This window comes from Anser anser, assembly GCF_964211835.1.
Source record: "Anser anser genome assembly, chromosome: 5".
In the NCBI taxonomy this organism is placed as follows: domain Eukaryota; kingdom Metazoa; phylum Chordata; class Aves; order Anseriformes; family Anatidae; genus Anser; species Anser anser.
This window is the reverse complement of record NC_139725.1, coordinates 23,194,590-23,211,846: the sequence shown is the minus strand read 5'-3', so window position 1 is coordinate 23,211,846 and position 17,257 is coordinate 23,194,590. Positions and strand designations below refer to the sequence as shown.

The 17,257-nt window shown below is 40.0% G+C and overlaps 1 protein-coding gene across 6 annotated transcripts in view; it reads right to left on the bottom strand.

Annotated features, from left to right (window-relative positions):
* PRKD1 (protein kinase D1) overlaps window positions 1-4,629 on the bottom strand; it is a 131,567-nt gene extending 126,938 nt beyond the window's left edge. For 3 of the 6 annotated variants that reach the window (XM_083837128.1, XM_083837129.1, XM_083837130.1), the window contains exon 1: window positions 3,913-4,022. Coding sequence is in view for 2 of the 6 variants with exons in the window: in XM_083837127.1 (XP_083693253.1) it covers window positions 3,913-4,107 (195 nt within the window). In the remaining 4 variants the exon portion in view is untranslated. Of the gene's footprint in view, window positions 1-3,912 lie in introns of all 6 variants that reach the window. The other 3 variants (XM_083837127.1, XM_083837126.1, XM_083837131.1) reach the window with 3 other exon arrangements.
* Between the last annotated feature and the right edge of the window lie 12,628 nt (window positions 4,630-17,257).

Below are 17,257 nucleotides of genomic sequence, written 5' to 3'. Positions count from 1 at the left end.
GACTTCTGACTATTCTCTTACTTTAAACACTGAATACCTTATGTGAAGATGAATCTGGGTACAGTATTCCCCTTGCAGTATACCACTTGAACCATCCTTTTATTTTTCTTTTTGTCCTTCCCCATTCCTGAAATGGCCTACTTTTTATTATTACTGTTTTTATTTGTTGCAAAGTTTCAGAATTAACCAAACCAGGGAACCACCTACAACAGTACTTTTATAAACAGTCTGAAACATGCACAGCCAATGATCAAATTTTGTTTCCATTTTGGATCAAATTGTTTCCTCTATGTTTGTTTTAAGAGAAAACACAAAAAACAGAAGAATACTTATACCGGCCTAGCTGTGTTCATATTCAAACTGCCTCAAGTTTCTAAAGCTTATAAGGTAGCAACCCACAGACCATCAGCCATGCAGATCTCAAAAAAAAAAAAAACCCAACTTTGCCAAAAAACTTTGTATCACATATTTACTTAAGAACTCAAAGTTTTCAAAAGTTGGCAATGCCACTACAGTAACCCAACACATTGCATGTGAGTCACTGAAGGTGACAAAGAATTTCAGCAAACAGAAAATATAAACTTTCCTCTTTGTATTAATAGTGTAGGAAATTTTATGCAAGTTCTTTTCTCTTTTGCTAATAACTTTAAATAAAAAGTCTTTGATAACATGACCATTCTGGACAACTACAAATATGCTGTGCTCCTACATCGTGTGCTCTGCCCTGGATAAGTGGTTCTACTGTGTGCAGTTAACCCAAAAAGGGCAATAATTCAAACTATTTATCTTCAGAAAACAAAGATTGTATTTTACAATATTCTCCTACTGATCCTGTGGGGGAGTCAGCCTAGAGGTCAAACACTGACACACATTTTTCAGTTTATTCTCATTTCTTGTTAGCCACATTTTTAAATGTTAAAATTCCCTCTCAGCCAAAGAACAAGTAACCCCACATGAACTAGTCTCAAGGTTTTCACATCACTGATTCTAAGAAAGACAAACAAACACAGACTCAAAGGAACCAACTGTAGTTTAGTTGTCTTTAAACAAATTTAAATGTGTTTGGATTTATGCCTGAAACTAGCAAATACCATTTCATCTTTAGAATTGTTATGAAAATTTCTATATAACTATCTCAGGACGATAGATGCAATTTCTTCCTGAAGGAATGTGGCTCATGGATAACGGAAGAAAAACAGACTCTTTGTTCATTCCATTTTTCACACCATGTATCAGATAATAAATACAATTATATTCTCTACCAAAAGTAGCAAGCCTAACCTTTGTACTTCAGATGCTGTTTAAAATCCACTAGTGTAAATGTATGCAAAAAAAATGCTTATTTCAAAATATAGACATATACTATACATAGCAAAACTTATATTTGTGCACACCTATGTACAGTATATATTATTTATATATAAAACCACCATATAGATGTATCTACGTATGGTGGTTTCCTACATATTTACATACACATGCATTCATCAACCCATATACGCATACACACCCTACAAATTCACACCCCACTCAAGCTTACGTATGCTCCACTATGCACGCTCTGAGAAGCTTAGTTCAATTTCATATAAATTCCGCACGCTAAGCACTAAGTTCACTTAGCTGATAAATCTGTGCAGACTAAGGGTCATAAATATCTTCACTCAGGTATACCCACATTACCATGGGAGAGGCTCTCTATAAACAGATCATCTGACACTGATACTAAAGGGAAGCTGGCACAATCCTATAAATAAAGTTACATGCAAGAGGATTGCTTGAATGTTTAACAGTATAACCACAAAGACAGAGCTGATATTAGCAGTCTAACAGGAAAGCTAAAGAGAAAAAACAAAGTCACTTCTTCTCATCTTGATACACCGCTTAAACAGTCCAGACCAAACAGTGACTTTGGGACAAAATAGGTACCCGGCAGGCACCACCTACCTACTTTACAAACCCACGGAAACTTGGAAATAGTGTGAGATTTCACTGAGATATTCTTTATGGTATTGTCTCCTGCTTAACTGTGATAAGCAAATCGATCTTTCCCATAAGATCACGAGCAAGCAGTGCTTCAAATAACTTCAGGGAAAGAAAAAAAAATCATGAATCTCTAACACACAGAAAGAGTTACCTCATAAAAAATATGTGGTATCTTGAAGTGTGGTGTTGTTAGGGTTTTTTTTGTGTTTTTTTTTTTTTTTAAGAAGGCCCTCTCTTTCTTCCAATTTTCCCTTTCTTTGAGTCACTTTCTTCTCACCAGCCTTGCAAAAGCAGTAATTAGAGCTCTGAGAAACTGTGCCTAGAAGAAAGTTCCTCGTTCAGGTGTGTTCTATAGAAAAGCAGCTAAATGATTTTCTCTTTTTTATTGTCAGTAAACAAATTAATGCGCTCGACATTTTTATGTCAGTACTTACTCAGATAAGCCTGACTCTTGGAGGAAAAGCCAACGCATTTAGTTTTCTTTAGACAATACTACATTGTTAGGAAATTAGGAAATTGTTAGGAAGTATGAAAGATTAGACTCAAGCTTACTGTAAACTCATGTAATGAATAAGCTACTCAAGCACAAATACATAAACAATGCATGCAACAATCTTGATATGTTTCCATTATTGCTATCATAATAACACATGAATGGCAAAATATTAAAAGTATTTAAGTTGTGCCTGACGTATATGACCAAGCAACAAAGTTTTGGCCTAGCTCTGAAAGCAAATATGGCGATGTTAAAAAAAAAAAAAAAAAAGTATGTCTTTCTTCAGAATTTAATTTAGCAAAGCAGGTAGCCAAGCACCTCAACCTGCAACTGAGACATAAAATTTAGAAGTTAAGATATGTATTGCGTACTTTTTTGAAAATATGTAATTAGTTGCTCTTCAAAATAGGGAAAATTGACTTTTTAGTGAAGTTCAGGTGACGGGCTCTCTACGAACAAACCTAAAACTTTAAAAAATAAAATACCCTGTTTGAAGTTATTTTACATCAGTGAAAACAAGGGGAGGAACAAAAACAAACAAAAAATATTTTTTTCCATTGTAACTATCCAGGATATCTGGCTTTCGGTTGGTTGGGGTTTTTTTGGTTTTGTTTTCTTCTGTAACGCTCCCTTCGGTCCCTCGCACGAGAACCACCGGGAGAGTAAAACTTCAACGCACATCGCTCCTGTTAACACAGAGAAGCGGGGAACGGCCGAGGCCAGCGGAGGCTCGGGGCAGATGCCAGCCTCCGGCCCCAGAGGAGCAGCAGCAGCAAGTGCCTCCCTGCCTCCCTCCCTCCCTGCCTGCCTGCCTCCGCTCCCCGCCTCCCCCAGAGCGACCCCGCCGCGGTGCGGCGCGCCCCGGCCTCCTGCGGCGCGGCGGCCACCTGCCAGCACCGGGCTCCCCGCGGCGCCGGCCTCTACCGGAGCCCCCGGCCCCGTCCCGCTGGTGCCCCCGCCCGGAGCGGGGCGCGGGGCTGCTCGCGCCGCTCTGGACGCTAGGCTGTTTTTTTCCTTGTTGGGGTTGGGTTGTTGTTTTCTCTTTCCTTCTTTCTCTCTCTTTTTTTTTTTTTTTTTGAGTGGAAAGTTTCCTCTTCCAGCGGAGGCTGGGACGAGGCGCAAGGCGCCCTCGCGGCTGACAGGTTTCTGCCCGCCCCCCCCGCCGCCGGCGGGGGGCTGTTTTGAGCCGCAGCCCTGAGCGCGGCGACAAGCGGCGCCACCGAGATGGGCGCCGAGCATCCCGCCCGGCACCGGGGGCCGCGGAGGCAGAGCGGGGGCCGGGCGAGGAGCCGGGGCAGGCGGCGGAGGAGGAGGAGGAGGAGACGCCGGGAAGTTGCCGCGGGTGCCCCGGAGCCGAGCCCAGCCCCGCCGGCAGAGGAAAGTTCGCAGCCACCAGCGGCGCCCGGGGGCTCCCCTCGGGGCTCTCTCCTTACCTTCTGGTCGACGATGGAGCAAGCCATTTCCCGGACGTGGGCGAGGCTGAAGTCCCCCGAGGAGTCCTGCAGCAGCAGCACCGGCTCCCGGCTCAGCCCGATCTGGAGGTGGAAGGCGACGCCGCCGCCGCCGGCAGCAGCAGCCCCCGGCGGCGGCAGCGGGCTGGGCGGCCGGAGCAGCGGAGGGGCGCTCATCGGGAACTGCCCGCCGGAGGAGACGGAGACGGAGGAGCCCGGGGAAGGAGGGGAGAGAGGCGGGAGCCGCGGCGAAAAGTTTGGCGGCCGCCCCGGAGGCGCCGCTCGAGTTCCCCCGCGAAGTTTCAGGGAAGTCCCCGCCGCCCTGCCGCTCCCGGGTGAAAATGGCGGGGGGTGGGGGGCGGAGGTCCGGGGAGGATGCAGACAGGAAAAGGCGGTGAGAGAGGCGCGCAGGGCGAGGGGGGAGCCGGGCCCAGCGCCGCCGCCGCCACCGCCGCCGAGGTGGTGCCGCCGCTCCGGCTGCTGGCGCTGTGCGCGGCGCGGGGGCGGGACGGGCCGCGCCCTCCGCCGAGACGGGCCGAGCCGAGCCGAGCCGGGACGGGCCGGGCCCGGCCCCGCCGCCACCACACGGCGGCCGCGTCCCGACAGGCGCCGGGCCCCGCTCCGCAGCCCCCGCCGGCAGCCGGCGAGTGCCCCCGCGACGGGGCGGCGTCGCCTCGGCCCGCCGAGCCCCGGCTCCCCACCCGCCCCCGTCAGTGGGGAGCCTCCCCTGTCCCGTTCGCCCCGTCCGATAAAAGCTTAAAGCTGCCCGAGGCGCCCCACCGGGCTTCACCCGGTGTGGGGGGAGCACGGGGGGCTCTGGGGGCAGGACGGGGGCAGGATCGGGGCAGCAGAGCCCCCCCAGGGCAGGAAGGGGGGGACAAATTGCCCCCTCTCTTCCCTGACATCGCTCCCAGGTTCAGCTGCTGTCAGGGCTGAGGGGGCTCCCTGACACCTCAACCCGGGACGAGTCCTTCCTCCCAGCTTTCACAGTAAGTCCCGTCCGTTTGCAGAAGTAGTACCGGTATCAGACAACATATAATCTTAAAAAATATCCCTAATCTCCTCTTGGAAATCAGTTGTCGATGGGAACGTGAGCTGTAAATATTTTAGGTACCGAAGGAGAAACTACAGCTATTCATATGGCACCTGTAAGGATGGCAGCACCAGCCGAAGGTCTGAAGGTCACAGGGGTTGATGGAATTTACCACCTGTTTCTTTGCAAACTGCTTTTCTGACCAAATGTACAGCTGCAACATTGTTTCATTTTGATTAGCTGTTTTTAGGACACGTTTTACTGTAGTCAGCTTCTTTCCCAGCTGGCATTTGCACAGACAATACCTTACCGTCAATATTTTTGAATCCATTTATCCTTTAGCAAATTTTCTTATTAAAATGGTTGCATTTTAATCTGTATCCTCTGCAAACTACCAAACCTGACGAAAACGTCAGCACTCTAGATTAAGATGATTACTACTTCCACTTAGTGACTTTTTCTTGTCACGTCGGGAGTTACAATCATCTTCAACCATATCCTTTGGCGTTGCTGTTGAAAACCATACTTAATGTTGCTGTTGCCTGCAGTATTCCTGTAGCACTGGATCAGTCTCAGTGCAGTACTGTACCCCAGCTGTGCTGGTGACCATTGTGATGGGCTGTTTCTTAATAGTTTCCCACATACTGGCCATTTTCATGCTTGGATGTTTTGGGGTATGTACATTTATACTCTCATGTCAAAGCCTGCTGAGGCATTTTGATACTGTAAGCTACCCATTACCCCATGTCCCAGCCAGCTATCCTATGTAGGAGCAGCACAGGAGGACTGTGAGATTCTTGTGTAAATCTGTAGCAGGAAGACTGTGTGAGGTCAGAATGCTATCCCCGAATGACTGTCAGAAGTTCAAATGCAAACGTAAGGCCAGAGCCATATCAGGTGGCTGGTGTGAGATTTTTTCTGAGCACTTTAGTTCCCACTTCTCAGTCCACTTCTCCACTGTTGAAAGCAGCATACTCAAAGATCCCACAGCATTGCTTCATTGTCCAGGTGATCCTTGAATGCAGTGAAGTGTCATAAGTGTCATCAACTACTATCAGAGTGCCTCTTCCTTACAGCTCACTGTGGAGAAAGCAGACATGGCTCTCTGATGGCAATAGGGGTGGTGAGTTGTCTCCCTCTCTCCTGGCCTTGCCATATTTAATTATGGGGTCACCTAACTGAGCATTTCACAACGTGAGTCACATGATGGCATCTGCTTTCAAAGGAAAGAGTAGAAAAATGACAGCTGTACATGCACTTAGCTACTGTGCACAGCTTTTCTGCACCTCTTAAAATAACTACAGAGGAGAGGTAGTGTAGTGCTGAACAGCAGCCAGAGTAGGCAAGTCAACATCATCATAACTAATATCAAAAAATCATTACAAAGTAGAAATGCTGTGAATTATATACCCATATTTTTATTATCTGTGTGAAATCTAGCAATATAGCTCTTTGGTCACTACCCACAGATCCACGTCCTCTGTGCAGACATGTTTGTGAGGTTTTCTTCAAAAGGAAAGACTGTGGTGTTTTTTGAAAGTTACAGATTGCTGGCTTGCTTGATTGGTGTATCACCCTATTGAGTACACACCTTTGTAATCGGAGTAGATGAGGGCAGGACTTATTCTACACTGTCAGCCAGTCATATTCAAATACTATTTATAAAGGGATTTAGTGAAATCACATGACATGATCCTGAGTACAACCTGGCCTGTTGTACTGACTGAAATGTCATCTATTTAGTGAGCCTTCCAGATGGGAGAATTATTGCACTGGTGCTAGGGAGGGGAAAAGACCGTCCACAACAGTCTGTTCTCTTCCCTGTGACCTGATGCTGTGTGCACACCTGGTTGAGCCAATCTGTACAGGCACGGTTGGAAAAAACTCTGGGTGTTTAAATTTCACTATGCTTGTACCAGTCAAGTAAGCAGGATGTGAACTTATAAGGGAAAAAAAAAGTTTGCCTCACATAGCTACACAGTTTGTGCATCTAGCTACACACATGAAGAGGTGTAGAAAAGATTGTCACTGTAAAATCAAATTATGAAAACCTTCCCCAGCTGCCCCCAAGGTACAGAGCCTTACCTGTTTGTAGCATATGCTCGACAAGATGTCAGTACTTGAAACAGGACTGCTTTTATTGCACGTGTGTATCGCACAAATACCAAAATAGGACTTAATTCCAAGCTGTTGTAATACTACTTCTAATTACTCTGAATTACTGCAGTATGAAGGGTGGATAGTGACCTTTGTATACCCACATAAACTGTATACTTGACACCCCACTTACATCCTTTTCTGAAACTTTCTTCTTTTCTTTCAGCATACTACATTGTATAGACAGAATTCTGTTCCATTCACTGGGAATAAGAATCATCCCCTTTTTTGCTTTTCTTTATCTGTGATGTAACTGGTCTGTAACTTTTTGAACAGTGAGTTATCTGTTTATCTTTCTGTTCTTTAACACAATTATTTGGTGCATGTGTTTTAATTTTTACAACTTTTTAAAAATCTGAACCCAAACACCTAGGAAATAATGCAGGATATGCCTCTGGAGAATAAGGCACCTTCTTTGACATAGACAATGTTCTTGTTCAGGTCAAAATAATTGACCTAAAATTAAGTCTTGATGTATTTACACAGTTGATTACTACTGGCATTGTTAGACAAATTGTAGAATATGATATCCAGTTCTGGGATCAGTATTTTGAAAATATGTTCCTCAACAGTATGTTCAATAGTATAGTGCATCTTGTCAAGGAGAAAAAAAGCAGAGCTAAAGCAGAAAATGAAGTAAAAGAAGCAATCTCTGGATGGTGGATGGAAAGTGAGATGGGAAATAAAGCTCAAATTTTAACTGTTAGAATGAATATGTGAAGGAAGTGACAAATAGTCTTTTTTAATATTTTCAAATTCAGGCTGAGAGTTTACTCAAGCACAAGCTTTTGGGCTCAGTACACTGGTAACTTTTTTTGTTTTACAAGATCAGAGTGGAAGATAGTGGCCTTTGGCCTTCTGTTATGCTCTTAATAGCATCCAAAAAAGGCAGGCAGGTTTTGTTTCCTGTGACAGCACACATGAATTCAAAGATGTAGAGATAGTCATCTTTCTTCCTCTCTTAAAATAAGTGTGTCTTTTCTACCTCAGAAGGAAGGCACCATCTGTCCAGGAAGAAAGTGAGCTAGCATAAACCCTTTGTTCCTTACGTCACTTCCACTTGTTTGCCCCTGCTGTACTCCATCAGCTGTCCCAAGCAGAGCAGGAGCTCTCCTTTTATCTTCAAAAGCTTACCTCCTCAACCTGCAGCAACAGATCTAATGTTAAAGGGGGCAAAGACTTTTTTTTTGCTGAATCAGGCTGATCCCACTTTCAGATTCTGCCAGGCCTTCCCTCATCTCACATGTTCCCGGACCGCACACCTCCAGGCTTACAGCTTTGATCAGGCATCCCGATGCTATATTTTTCCAGCAGTCCAGCTTCTTGACATATTGACTTGCATCCAGAGGATGGTCCATTATAAGCTCAACATCTGTCCATGCTAAGTAATAGTTTTGTTCCTATTTCTGCATGTCTGCAGTAGATTATTGCTGCACAAGCATTCTACATTCTACACTGCACGTTCTGTGTAGAAGCCCATCAAATTTTTCCAGGCCATTACAATGATTTGTCAAGTTCATTCGACTTTGAATCACAAGTGCTTCTGCGGCATTTGCAGTCTGTCTTCTTTCTTTATAATCCATAACTTTAATGGAGTTCATTATTCAGGTCATAAGTAAAGGACTGAATAAACCTGTATGAAAGACAGATTCCTGTGGAAATCCATTGACCATATCTTTCATTTTGACACAATCATACTCTTTGGGTGCTATTATCCAACCAAGGAAGAGAGAGAAAAACAGACTGATACATACAATGACATGAAATTTGGGAAAAAGTGTGGAGACTGTGATGGAAGGTAAAAAGACATGAGAGTTGGAAAGGCAAATGTCACTGGATCTGGGATCATTATCATGTTAGGGGCTGAACTGATAAATTAAATAGAGCTGATATCTGAAATACTGGCAAAAATGGTTTTACAAATAAGCTCCTGGGTATTCATCGGATGAGAAGAAGCAGAAGTTATCTGTAGAACTAGGGATTTTCTGATAAGCCATTTATTTCCAAGAGAAGATTATAACATTTTAAGATCTGTATGGTTGATGTGAATATTGTCAGTTAATCTCTCAAATTAATTTTCATTTAGACTTGGTTGTTTGGTTGAGTTGCCTTTTTTTTTTATTGTTTCCAATTGTTGAAATTGCTTCAGCATTTCTAAAAGGAAAATCTTGGAGTATTATCTATCCTCCATGTCTTTCTGCTAAATGTTTTAGATAATTAGGAAAAAACATTTTAAATACTTAAAAAATCAAAACTCAAATTTTCAAGATCTAAGCCAATTCAACTTAGCTTTTTTTTTTTTTTTAAGGTATCAAAAAAATCAGATTTTTGAATTTTGGAGTATCTTGGAAACAGAAGTTAAATCTGATTTCAGCTGACAAAACTGTTTTCTGGCTATGCAAACTTATCTCTGGGCAAACTAACCATGGAAATACAAGGTAAGTGAATGTTAAAATAGGGTCTGAAAGACTGCAGTATAAAGCTCTCATGCCAAACTTCCACATACCCTGTTTCTTTTGCTTCAGCAAAAAAGTGTGCTGATTTTTTGCTGTTTTATTTATTTTTTTTTTCCTCTATGATCTGAACTGACCTAACTATACTTGAAAGATTCTGTGATAGGACAGGCTCTGTTTATCCCAGAGTATTTCTTGAGGATGTTTGTTATGGCTTGATGATAGAATAACTGATGCATTCAGATAAATATGAGTATCTTGGCATTGCTTGTGCATATTTGTGCAAATTGTCCTCACTAACTCTCTGGTTCTTAAGAGCCCAGTACTTCTGGAACAAGGCAGCCATTGCTGCTTAAAACTGCTCCCTCAGAGATATGCTTCCAGTTCCGAGGACACTGAAACTGCCATTGTACCTTAAATGAAGACACAACGTAGATTTTACTCAGATTTTTTTTATTACTACTTCCTATGATTTCTGAACAGTGCATTCTATGTGAAGGACGCTTTTTTTGTCACTTAAATAGCGACAAAATACTTACTGTTTCACTAAGCAGTCTTCTGGATGTCACTACAGTGTATTGTTCAACAGCATTTTGGGCTGCAGTGACCTGAAATTTCTAGGTCTGAGAGTCAGACTTTGTAATAGTACATAACAGCTGCTTCCTTTTCAAAAATGATTATATGATATTCACAATTTAGCTGGGGATAATTTTCAGCTAGGAGCTAGTATGTTTGGTATATTTTGATAATTTTCTTTTTAACTACATTGATAATTCTGTTAGGAAAATACGTGTGTTACTAAAACCAGTTGTATCATATTTTAATTAAATGTGTTTTTTATTATAACAAAGTTCTTGAAGTACTGTTCATTTATTAATACATGCAAACATAAATAATTTACCAAACTTTGTTCTTTTACACATCAGGAACCTGTTATATTGTTACTTAACACTAATATTTTTTGTGGCTGCAGTCCAGGCCTTTGTGTCGTTTCCACTGACACTGGCGGTTCAGTAAATAATCCAGATACTGGGAATGCAAGTACTGTCCATGCAGAATCAGATATGTACATTGTAATTTGTGCATGATTTTGACCTGTAGGAATGGGTGTCATGCTATTTCTGTGAACAGATAGAGCCCAAAGGAAGAGGTATAAGCTGCTAACTGTCTATCAACAGTTCTCATCAAAGCTTACGGTACATGTCAAAGTAGAGGACATGTAGAGTAGCCAAGGATAAGTAAGGATGGCAGAATCTTACTTATGATCTAAGCTGTGTCTGATAGTATGGAAAGGATACAGTTTTATAGGCAATTTAAAATTGAGATAGAAATTTATCTAGGAGCTAGATAACTCAAAAACGACTACTGACTTTCTGCTCTGGTGTTTAAAAAGATGCTAATTGAGCTTTGTCAGACTGGTTAGTCCCACTACAACTAATATTATCATAATTTTATGTGGTTTGTTGTTTTTATCCAAAAAAATTACTGTACAATGTAATTTGAATAAATTAAACTATGGTTAACCTAATGATTGCTGCATGACTACTAGGATTATGGCCAGGTACAGGTAATATCTGGGTGGAATTATTGAGACAAAAGCTATAAAACAGTTGATAAACAGTGTTCCTCTATTCTTTTGTGTGGGTTTCCCTACTTGTAATGATTTAATGAGGTAAGAGAGTCTACCCATAGGAACAGGGGATCAATAGATTTCTTACCTAAATTGCCATTGATCTTTTAATGTTTATTGGAGTTGGTTACTGCTGCTGCTTTGGTTTCACTGCATGAAACTGAAAAGTGAGAGCTAAGAATAGCATTAGGGGGGAACCTAGTATTTTATACCAGAGGGCAGAGGGTAAAGGAAGGGAATGGTGCAGGGGATCCCAAGGAACCTGCAGGAGAGAGAAAGGTAAAAATAAAGAGAAGGAAGATTCACCGGAAAGGAGAAGAAAGAAAGGAAAGGGTTTCCTATTCATTGCAGGGTGTACTACAATTGCATGTCACAATTTTTTACTTGAAAATGTTTGGATCTTAAAATTTAGCCTTAACTCATCATTTCAGCGGGTTGGGTTTTCAGATAATTAAAACTGTACTTTCCTTTCATTTGCAATCACTTCCTGCACATAAAAAAATACTTAATTGCTCCATATTTCTTTAAGTAATAAAAGAAAATACCTTTCATTTAAATTACAATTTGGGCTTAACCCCAAAAAAAAAAAAGAAAAAAAGAATTGAAATATTTCCTTGCCATAGTAGACAAACATCTCAACATGAAGCCCTATACAATGTGCAGCTTTGTCATCCTTGGTTATATAAACAAGGAAATTGTAAGACAGAGTAGGAAGACATTTTAAAGAGATTAACTGTGTTTGATTCTACTTACATTTAATGGATCTTGATACAATGAAGCATGCAAAGAGAATCTTAAAAATAACTTCATTAGAATAATGTTTTTCAGGGATATAAGAGAGTATAAAAATGTGAGATTAGGCAAAAACACATAGACAAACAGGAGAACATAATTATAAGTAATCTGCTCTTGAACATGCTCTTGATCATGTCAAGAGTAAATGATTTTTAGGAAAACAAAATGACAAAAAACTGAAACTTGAAATCAAACAGAGAAATGAGGTACATTTTTTCATCTTGTCTCTTGGAATGTCTCAAAGAAAGTTCAGTACTTCATATGTGACTATCTTCCAACCTCGGGTGGATGGCTTTCTCAAAGATGTACGTTTGCATTACAGTATTAGGTTCAGCACACAAGTATCAGGTAACATTCTGGGTCTATGTTGTAAAGATATGATAATATACTTCTTTCTGAAATCTCTCTTCTACAGGTCTGTAAGGCAGATTTGTTTCTCATTTCTTAATTATATCTTATCAACCATTTTCTACTAACTTCTGAAGTCCTCTAACTTGGAGAGAAAAATAGACAATTTTAAATTGTCTTGTTTGCATCAAAGTATTGGAAATGTCTATATTTCTAGCCACCCATAGCCTATTTTGTTTCTTAAATACTATGTGTATATATATATTTTAATATTCCAAGTGTTGAGCCCAGTCCTCTAATTTGTTTTGTATGGGTAGCAAGACTAGCAAAGAGTTTCACTGGATTCTTTGTGAGCACAAATAGCACAATATCGTATGGGTTGACAATGCTTTGAGGATCACAACTCTGAGAGAAGGAAGCAAAAAAGGAGTCCTCAGAGAAAAGAGATTTTTCAATGTAATCTTAAACTGAGACAGAGTAAAAAGCTTAATCTGAACCTATGATTCCAAAAGGTGCATTTTAAGGGTCACCTAAATCATTTATCACCCACATTTCAAGAAGTATTTTAAGATGCCTACATGTTTTCAAGAAAGAGAAATCCTAAAGTGACACTCACCAGCTGTAACATGCATTGATGAAAAATGTCATGCGCAGCCATGTACCTGATGCCATCACATCCCTCAAACCTCTGTTGTTCATCAGTGACCAACTCCAGCTGTATGCGGTATTCAGTCCCCTACATTCCTTTCCTTCACTTTTTCCTAATATTTGCACCAGTGTTGATAGGGTATCCACGGCCTCTGCACCACAGAGACAGAAAAGCAGAATAAGACTGGCCATTGCTAGGATATAAAATTTACTCCAAGCTACAGAGATGACATTGCCAAGTGAATCAAGACAAAAGTACCATTTTGAGTAGGCAGTCTATCCTCAAAGGCAAATTTGCTCCATGTTCTTCATGTAACAGTTAATGAAACAACTTCAATCTTCACCTAGAGGTTCATCCAATCAGGCAAAGAAAGTGAGAATCTGTGGGATACCGGGGCAATTATATACAGAAAGAGCAATGACAAAGCTTTAGCTCCTGATCCAGGCTGCTCTATTCTTACTTTTAGAGGGTATCACCCTGAATTAGGCAGTCACCTTTCCACAGGTTGTAGGAGCTAGAACTTGGTGTGTGAATGTCTATGGACAGTCAGAAAATATGGTCTTTGGGCTATAACTAATGTCACTAAACCTTGATAGTTTCATCACATCTATGTAAGAAGATGTTAGAGATGAAGAAAATGCCTCCCTGTTTTCTAAGTGGTTTTTTTTTTTTGACAGCTTTGCAAAACAGAGCAGAACTATTAAAGGTCACAGAATGCAGCACAATTGTAATTCACGATATTTTGTGAAAACAAAGATGTGCGGCCTAGCTTTAAAATAGTACAAATATAATCTTTATACTTCACAGTTAGCCTGCTACACAGACAAATTAATTTATTTAAAGTTTAGTTTCATACCAGCACATCGTGCTTTGCAGTTGAGACAGTTTCTCATAAATTACACAACACATTGAATAGAGCAGGGAATTGAATTAAGGTGTCCCTGGTACCAAGTTAGCTCAGTAACCACTTGCCCCCCACTTGCCTCCTGCCAAGAAAGAATAGGTATGCTCTTCTCTAAGGATGAAACTGTGCATGTCTCTGTGTGTGCATGTGCACACAAATGTTGGTGGAAAAATCCAGCCGCTTCTTTCAGATCAGACTTAAACACGTCATGATGGAGAGCTCTTTATAGACATCCAGATAGTTGTGTTCCAAGTCTTTCCTAAATCTGATTTGTTGGAAGAAACTTGATGAAATAATAGTTTTATGAAATTTGATATATTCTCCTTTTAAGACACTGAGAAGTGAAAGTCCTTACAGATACAGAAAAGATCAGGCATTTATGTAAAGCTTGACTTATTAAAATCCTAGGTGGTCTTGTGTGGCTGGTCTATACAAATTACAGCAATGACAGTTGGGGTCAGGGGATCATGGAACAGCCGGTCTGTATTAGTTTGACCTAATCTCAGGTGATGTGGTCTAGGAAATAGTTAATTGCATTTATCAGCACTCCAGTGACTCACATCTTTAATATTAGGGTGATCGATCTTTGTACTTTGTAGATCCTTGCAGCTGGTCCTCATCATATTCTTCCTTCTCGGTATTGGCTGGATAGTCAAATACCTTCAGTTAAGTTTCATAACTTTGACATGATTCTTCAACCAGAAATACGGTGTCTTAAAGTGAACAAATGAAAATCTTACTGATAGAAAACTATACTAGATGCACGTCAGAGACTGTGGAGGGAAAAGAGGGGAACAAATGGTCAGAAAATGCTTTTTTTCTGATTTCAACTGATGCCTCCTCCCCAGGGGATATCAAGTAAAGTTTTGAGCATGTTACCTTTTTAGATATTTTGCAATAGACAAAACGTACAAATGATGAACTGAAAATATCAACTATCAGTATATTTAAAGATTTGAAGTAGATTTAAAATACAGCACTTCATTAAACTGTATCAGTAGTTACTAGATTACATACATGCTTTCCAATGAAGAATCATCTGTTTTTCCAAAAGCCAAAACAGTTCAGAATGGAATGCCAAATATTATATTCATTGCAAATATTTATGTTAAATCAAGAGATGTGGACAGTGTGCAGAAGTCGGGAAATTGAATTTTGTGTTTTTCACAGCAGCTGTCACTTAACTGCATTGTAATCACAGTGGCATATTCTCACAGCATTGTTCTAATACAATTTTACATCTCTAAAAAGGGGCTGAATGCCAGCCACTGTGAGAACCTGCATTTTGAATTTCCTGACTCTGGCATATTTGAATTTTCATCCTTAACACTAGATTAAATTAAATCTTTATGTTGAATATATGGTAAGAAGCTGGATTAAGCTCTGAATTCTGTAGTTAACACTCGCACAGTGCTTCCTGAAATAAGATCACTTACATCTTTTCTCCTGTATACCATTCATGAAGATAGATGTTCAACATTTCCTCCAGAACTCTTTGTCAAAAGTTTATTCTGCCTGGGAGAAAGTTCAGCTGTTGTAACTGCAGTGTTTCCTGGCAAAGGTCTGCACCCACTTTCCTTGTCTGAGACTACTTCCCTTATTCCTTTCAGGAATACGATAACACGTACTTGTAGGGATAGGAATCCCAGGACATTCATGAACATTATCCTACAGATTGCTATTTGCAGAAGGGAGACAGGGATTTATAACATTTTGAAAACGTATTTTCAAAGCACTTCCTGGGTCTACAAAATTATTTTGTTTTTGCATTTGGTGACTGTTTTTAAGTCTGCCTTCATTGTATTATAACTTTGAAAGCTCTACCTAAATATTTGAAAGGCATTTCAAAAATATTTCTAAAATATACTTTAAACTTTAAATGAATAAATTTTCACTCAATGCTTACACATTCCGATTTTTCCCTCGGTGCTCTGTATTTTAATTACAAAAATTTTCACAGGAAATCAATAAACTTCAACAATCACAGTTGAAGTTCATGTAATATAAATTACAATAAATTAATCCAATTAGGACTTATGTCAATTATAACACTTAAGCAAGAGGTTTAGATAGCAAATTTTAGTATCTGTTAATGATAAGCAATCATTTAAAACAAGTAAAAACAAAAAAGTAAAAACAAGTACTTGAATCACTGGGTGATCTTGGCTAAAGAATGGATTGGAGTCAGCTGTCATCTGCTTAAAGACATTTCCACTGACAGAAAGCTTTCCGCAAAGCAAAAAGTAATTTCATAAATTTCAGTTTATCCTTCTGAATGAATAAGAAATAAGGGCTTTGAGGTCTTGTAAATATTTAACATTTGAAAATGGCAGGTTTTATATCAACATGATGATTCTTTAATGAATTTCTGGTACTTATGAACATTGTACAGTTTTACTTTTGATACTAAAAAACTTCTAAAACATTTTTTTCTGGTTGCAATTGATCTTTTTTCAATCTCAGATATATTGCAAAGATCAAGCTACTCAGGGTAGCATTTATCTGGCAATTTATCCTCCTTTAGATTCACTGCTTAATTTGTAGTGAGTTAGAGATATAGGAAAACAGGAAGATCCACCATGATTCCTGATTAAAGTCTGATATATAGGTTGCATTACATCAAAAATCTGCATAATGCTGGTATAGTTTTGTCTTGGGGAAAGTAGTGGTGTTTAGGAATAAGAAGACATGATAATGAAGGCCAGTCAGTCATCTGTTTGAGGACAGGTCATTGGCACACTTAGTTCTTTATCGCTCTTTATTAATTAGCAGAGTGGGGACTTTTTTATTCTTTCTGTATATGACCTGACCAAAACAGGATATGAACTGTGATCTGGCCCAGTTCTGGCAGCTAATTAAAACATCAGCATTAAAATATTGATTCACATATAGTATTAGAAATATTTGACTATGTCACAGCTCAGCCTGCCTCTCACAGCCAAGAGTCTAATAGAAAGAGTAAAATTTGATAGAATGCTTTATTTCAAGAATTAGCTTAATTTAAAGCAAGACATGGAAACTGGACATAACTATCCTGGAAAAAATGTGAATTAAATAAGTCACAATGAGGTGAAGGAAAATTAATAGATACGTGTATTTGCAAAACCTGAATTCCAGGTTTATGTCAGAGCACTATGACCTACATACAACCTATTAGACAATAAGGTTGTAACAAGAGAAATTCTCTTTTTTCCTTTATTTTACAAGCAATTAATTTAAAATTTAATCTTCTTTTTAGAATTTTCTATGTTGTAAGAAAGATTAATAGTAACTTAAGGAACAATTGGGTTAATAAAATCCCTGGTATCTATATCCTTGCACATTAAGGTAGTTTGTCTTTTGTTTTGTTTTGTTTCGT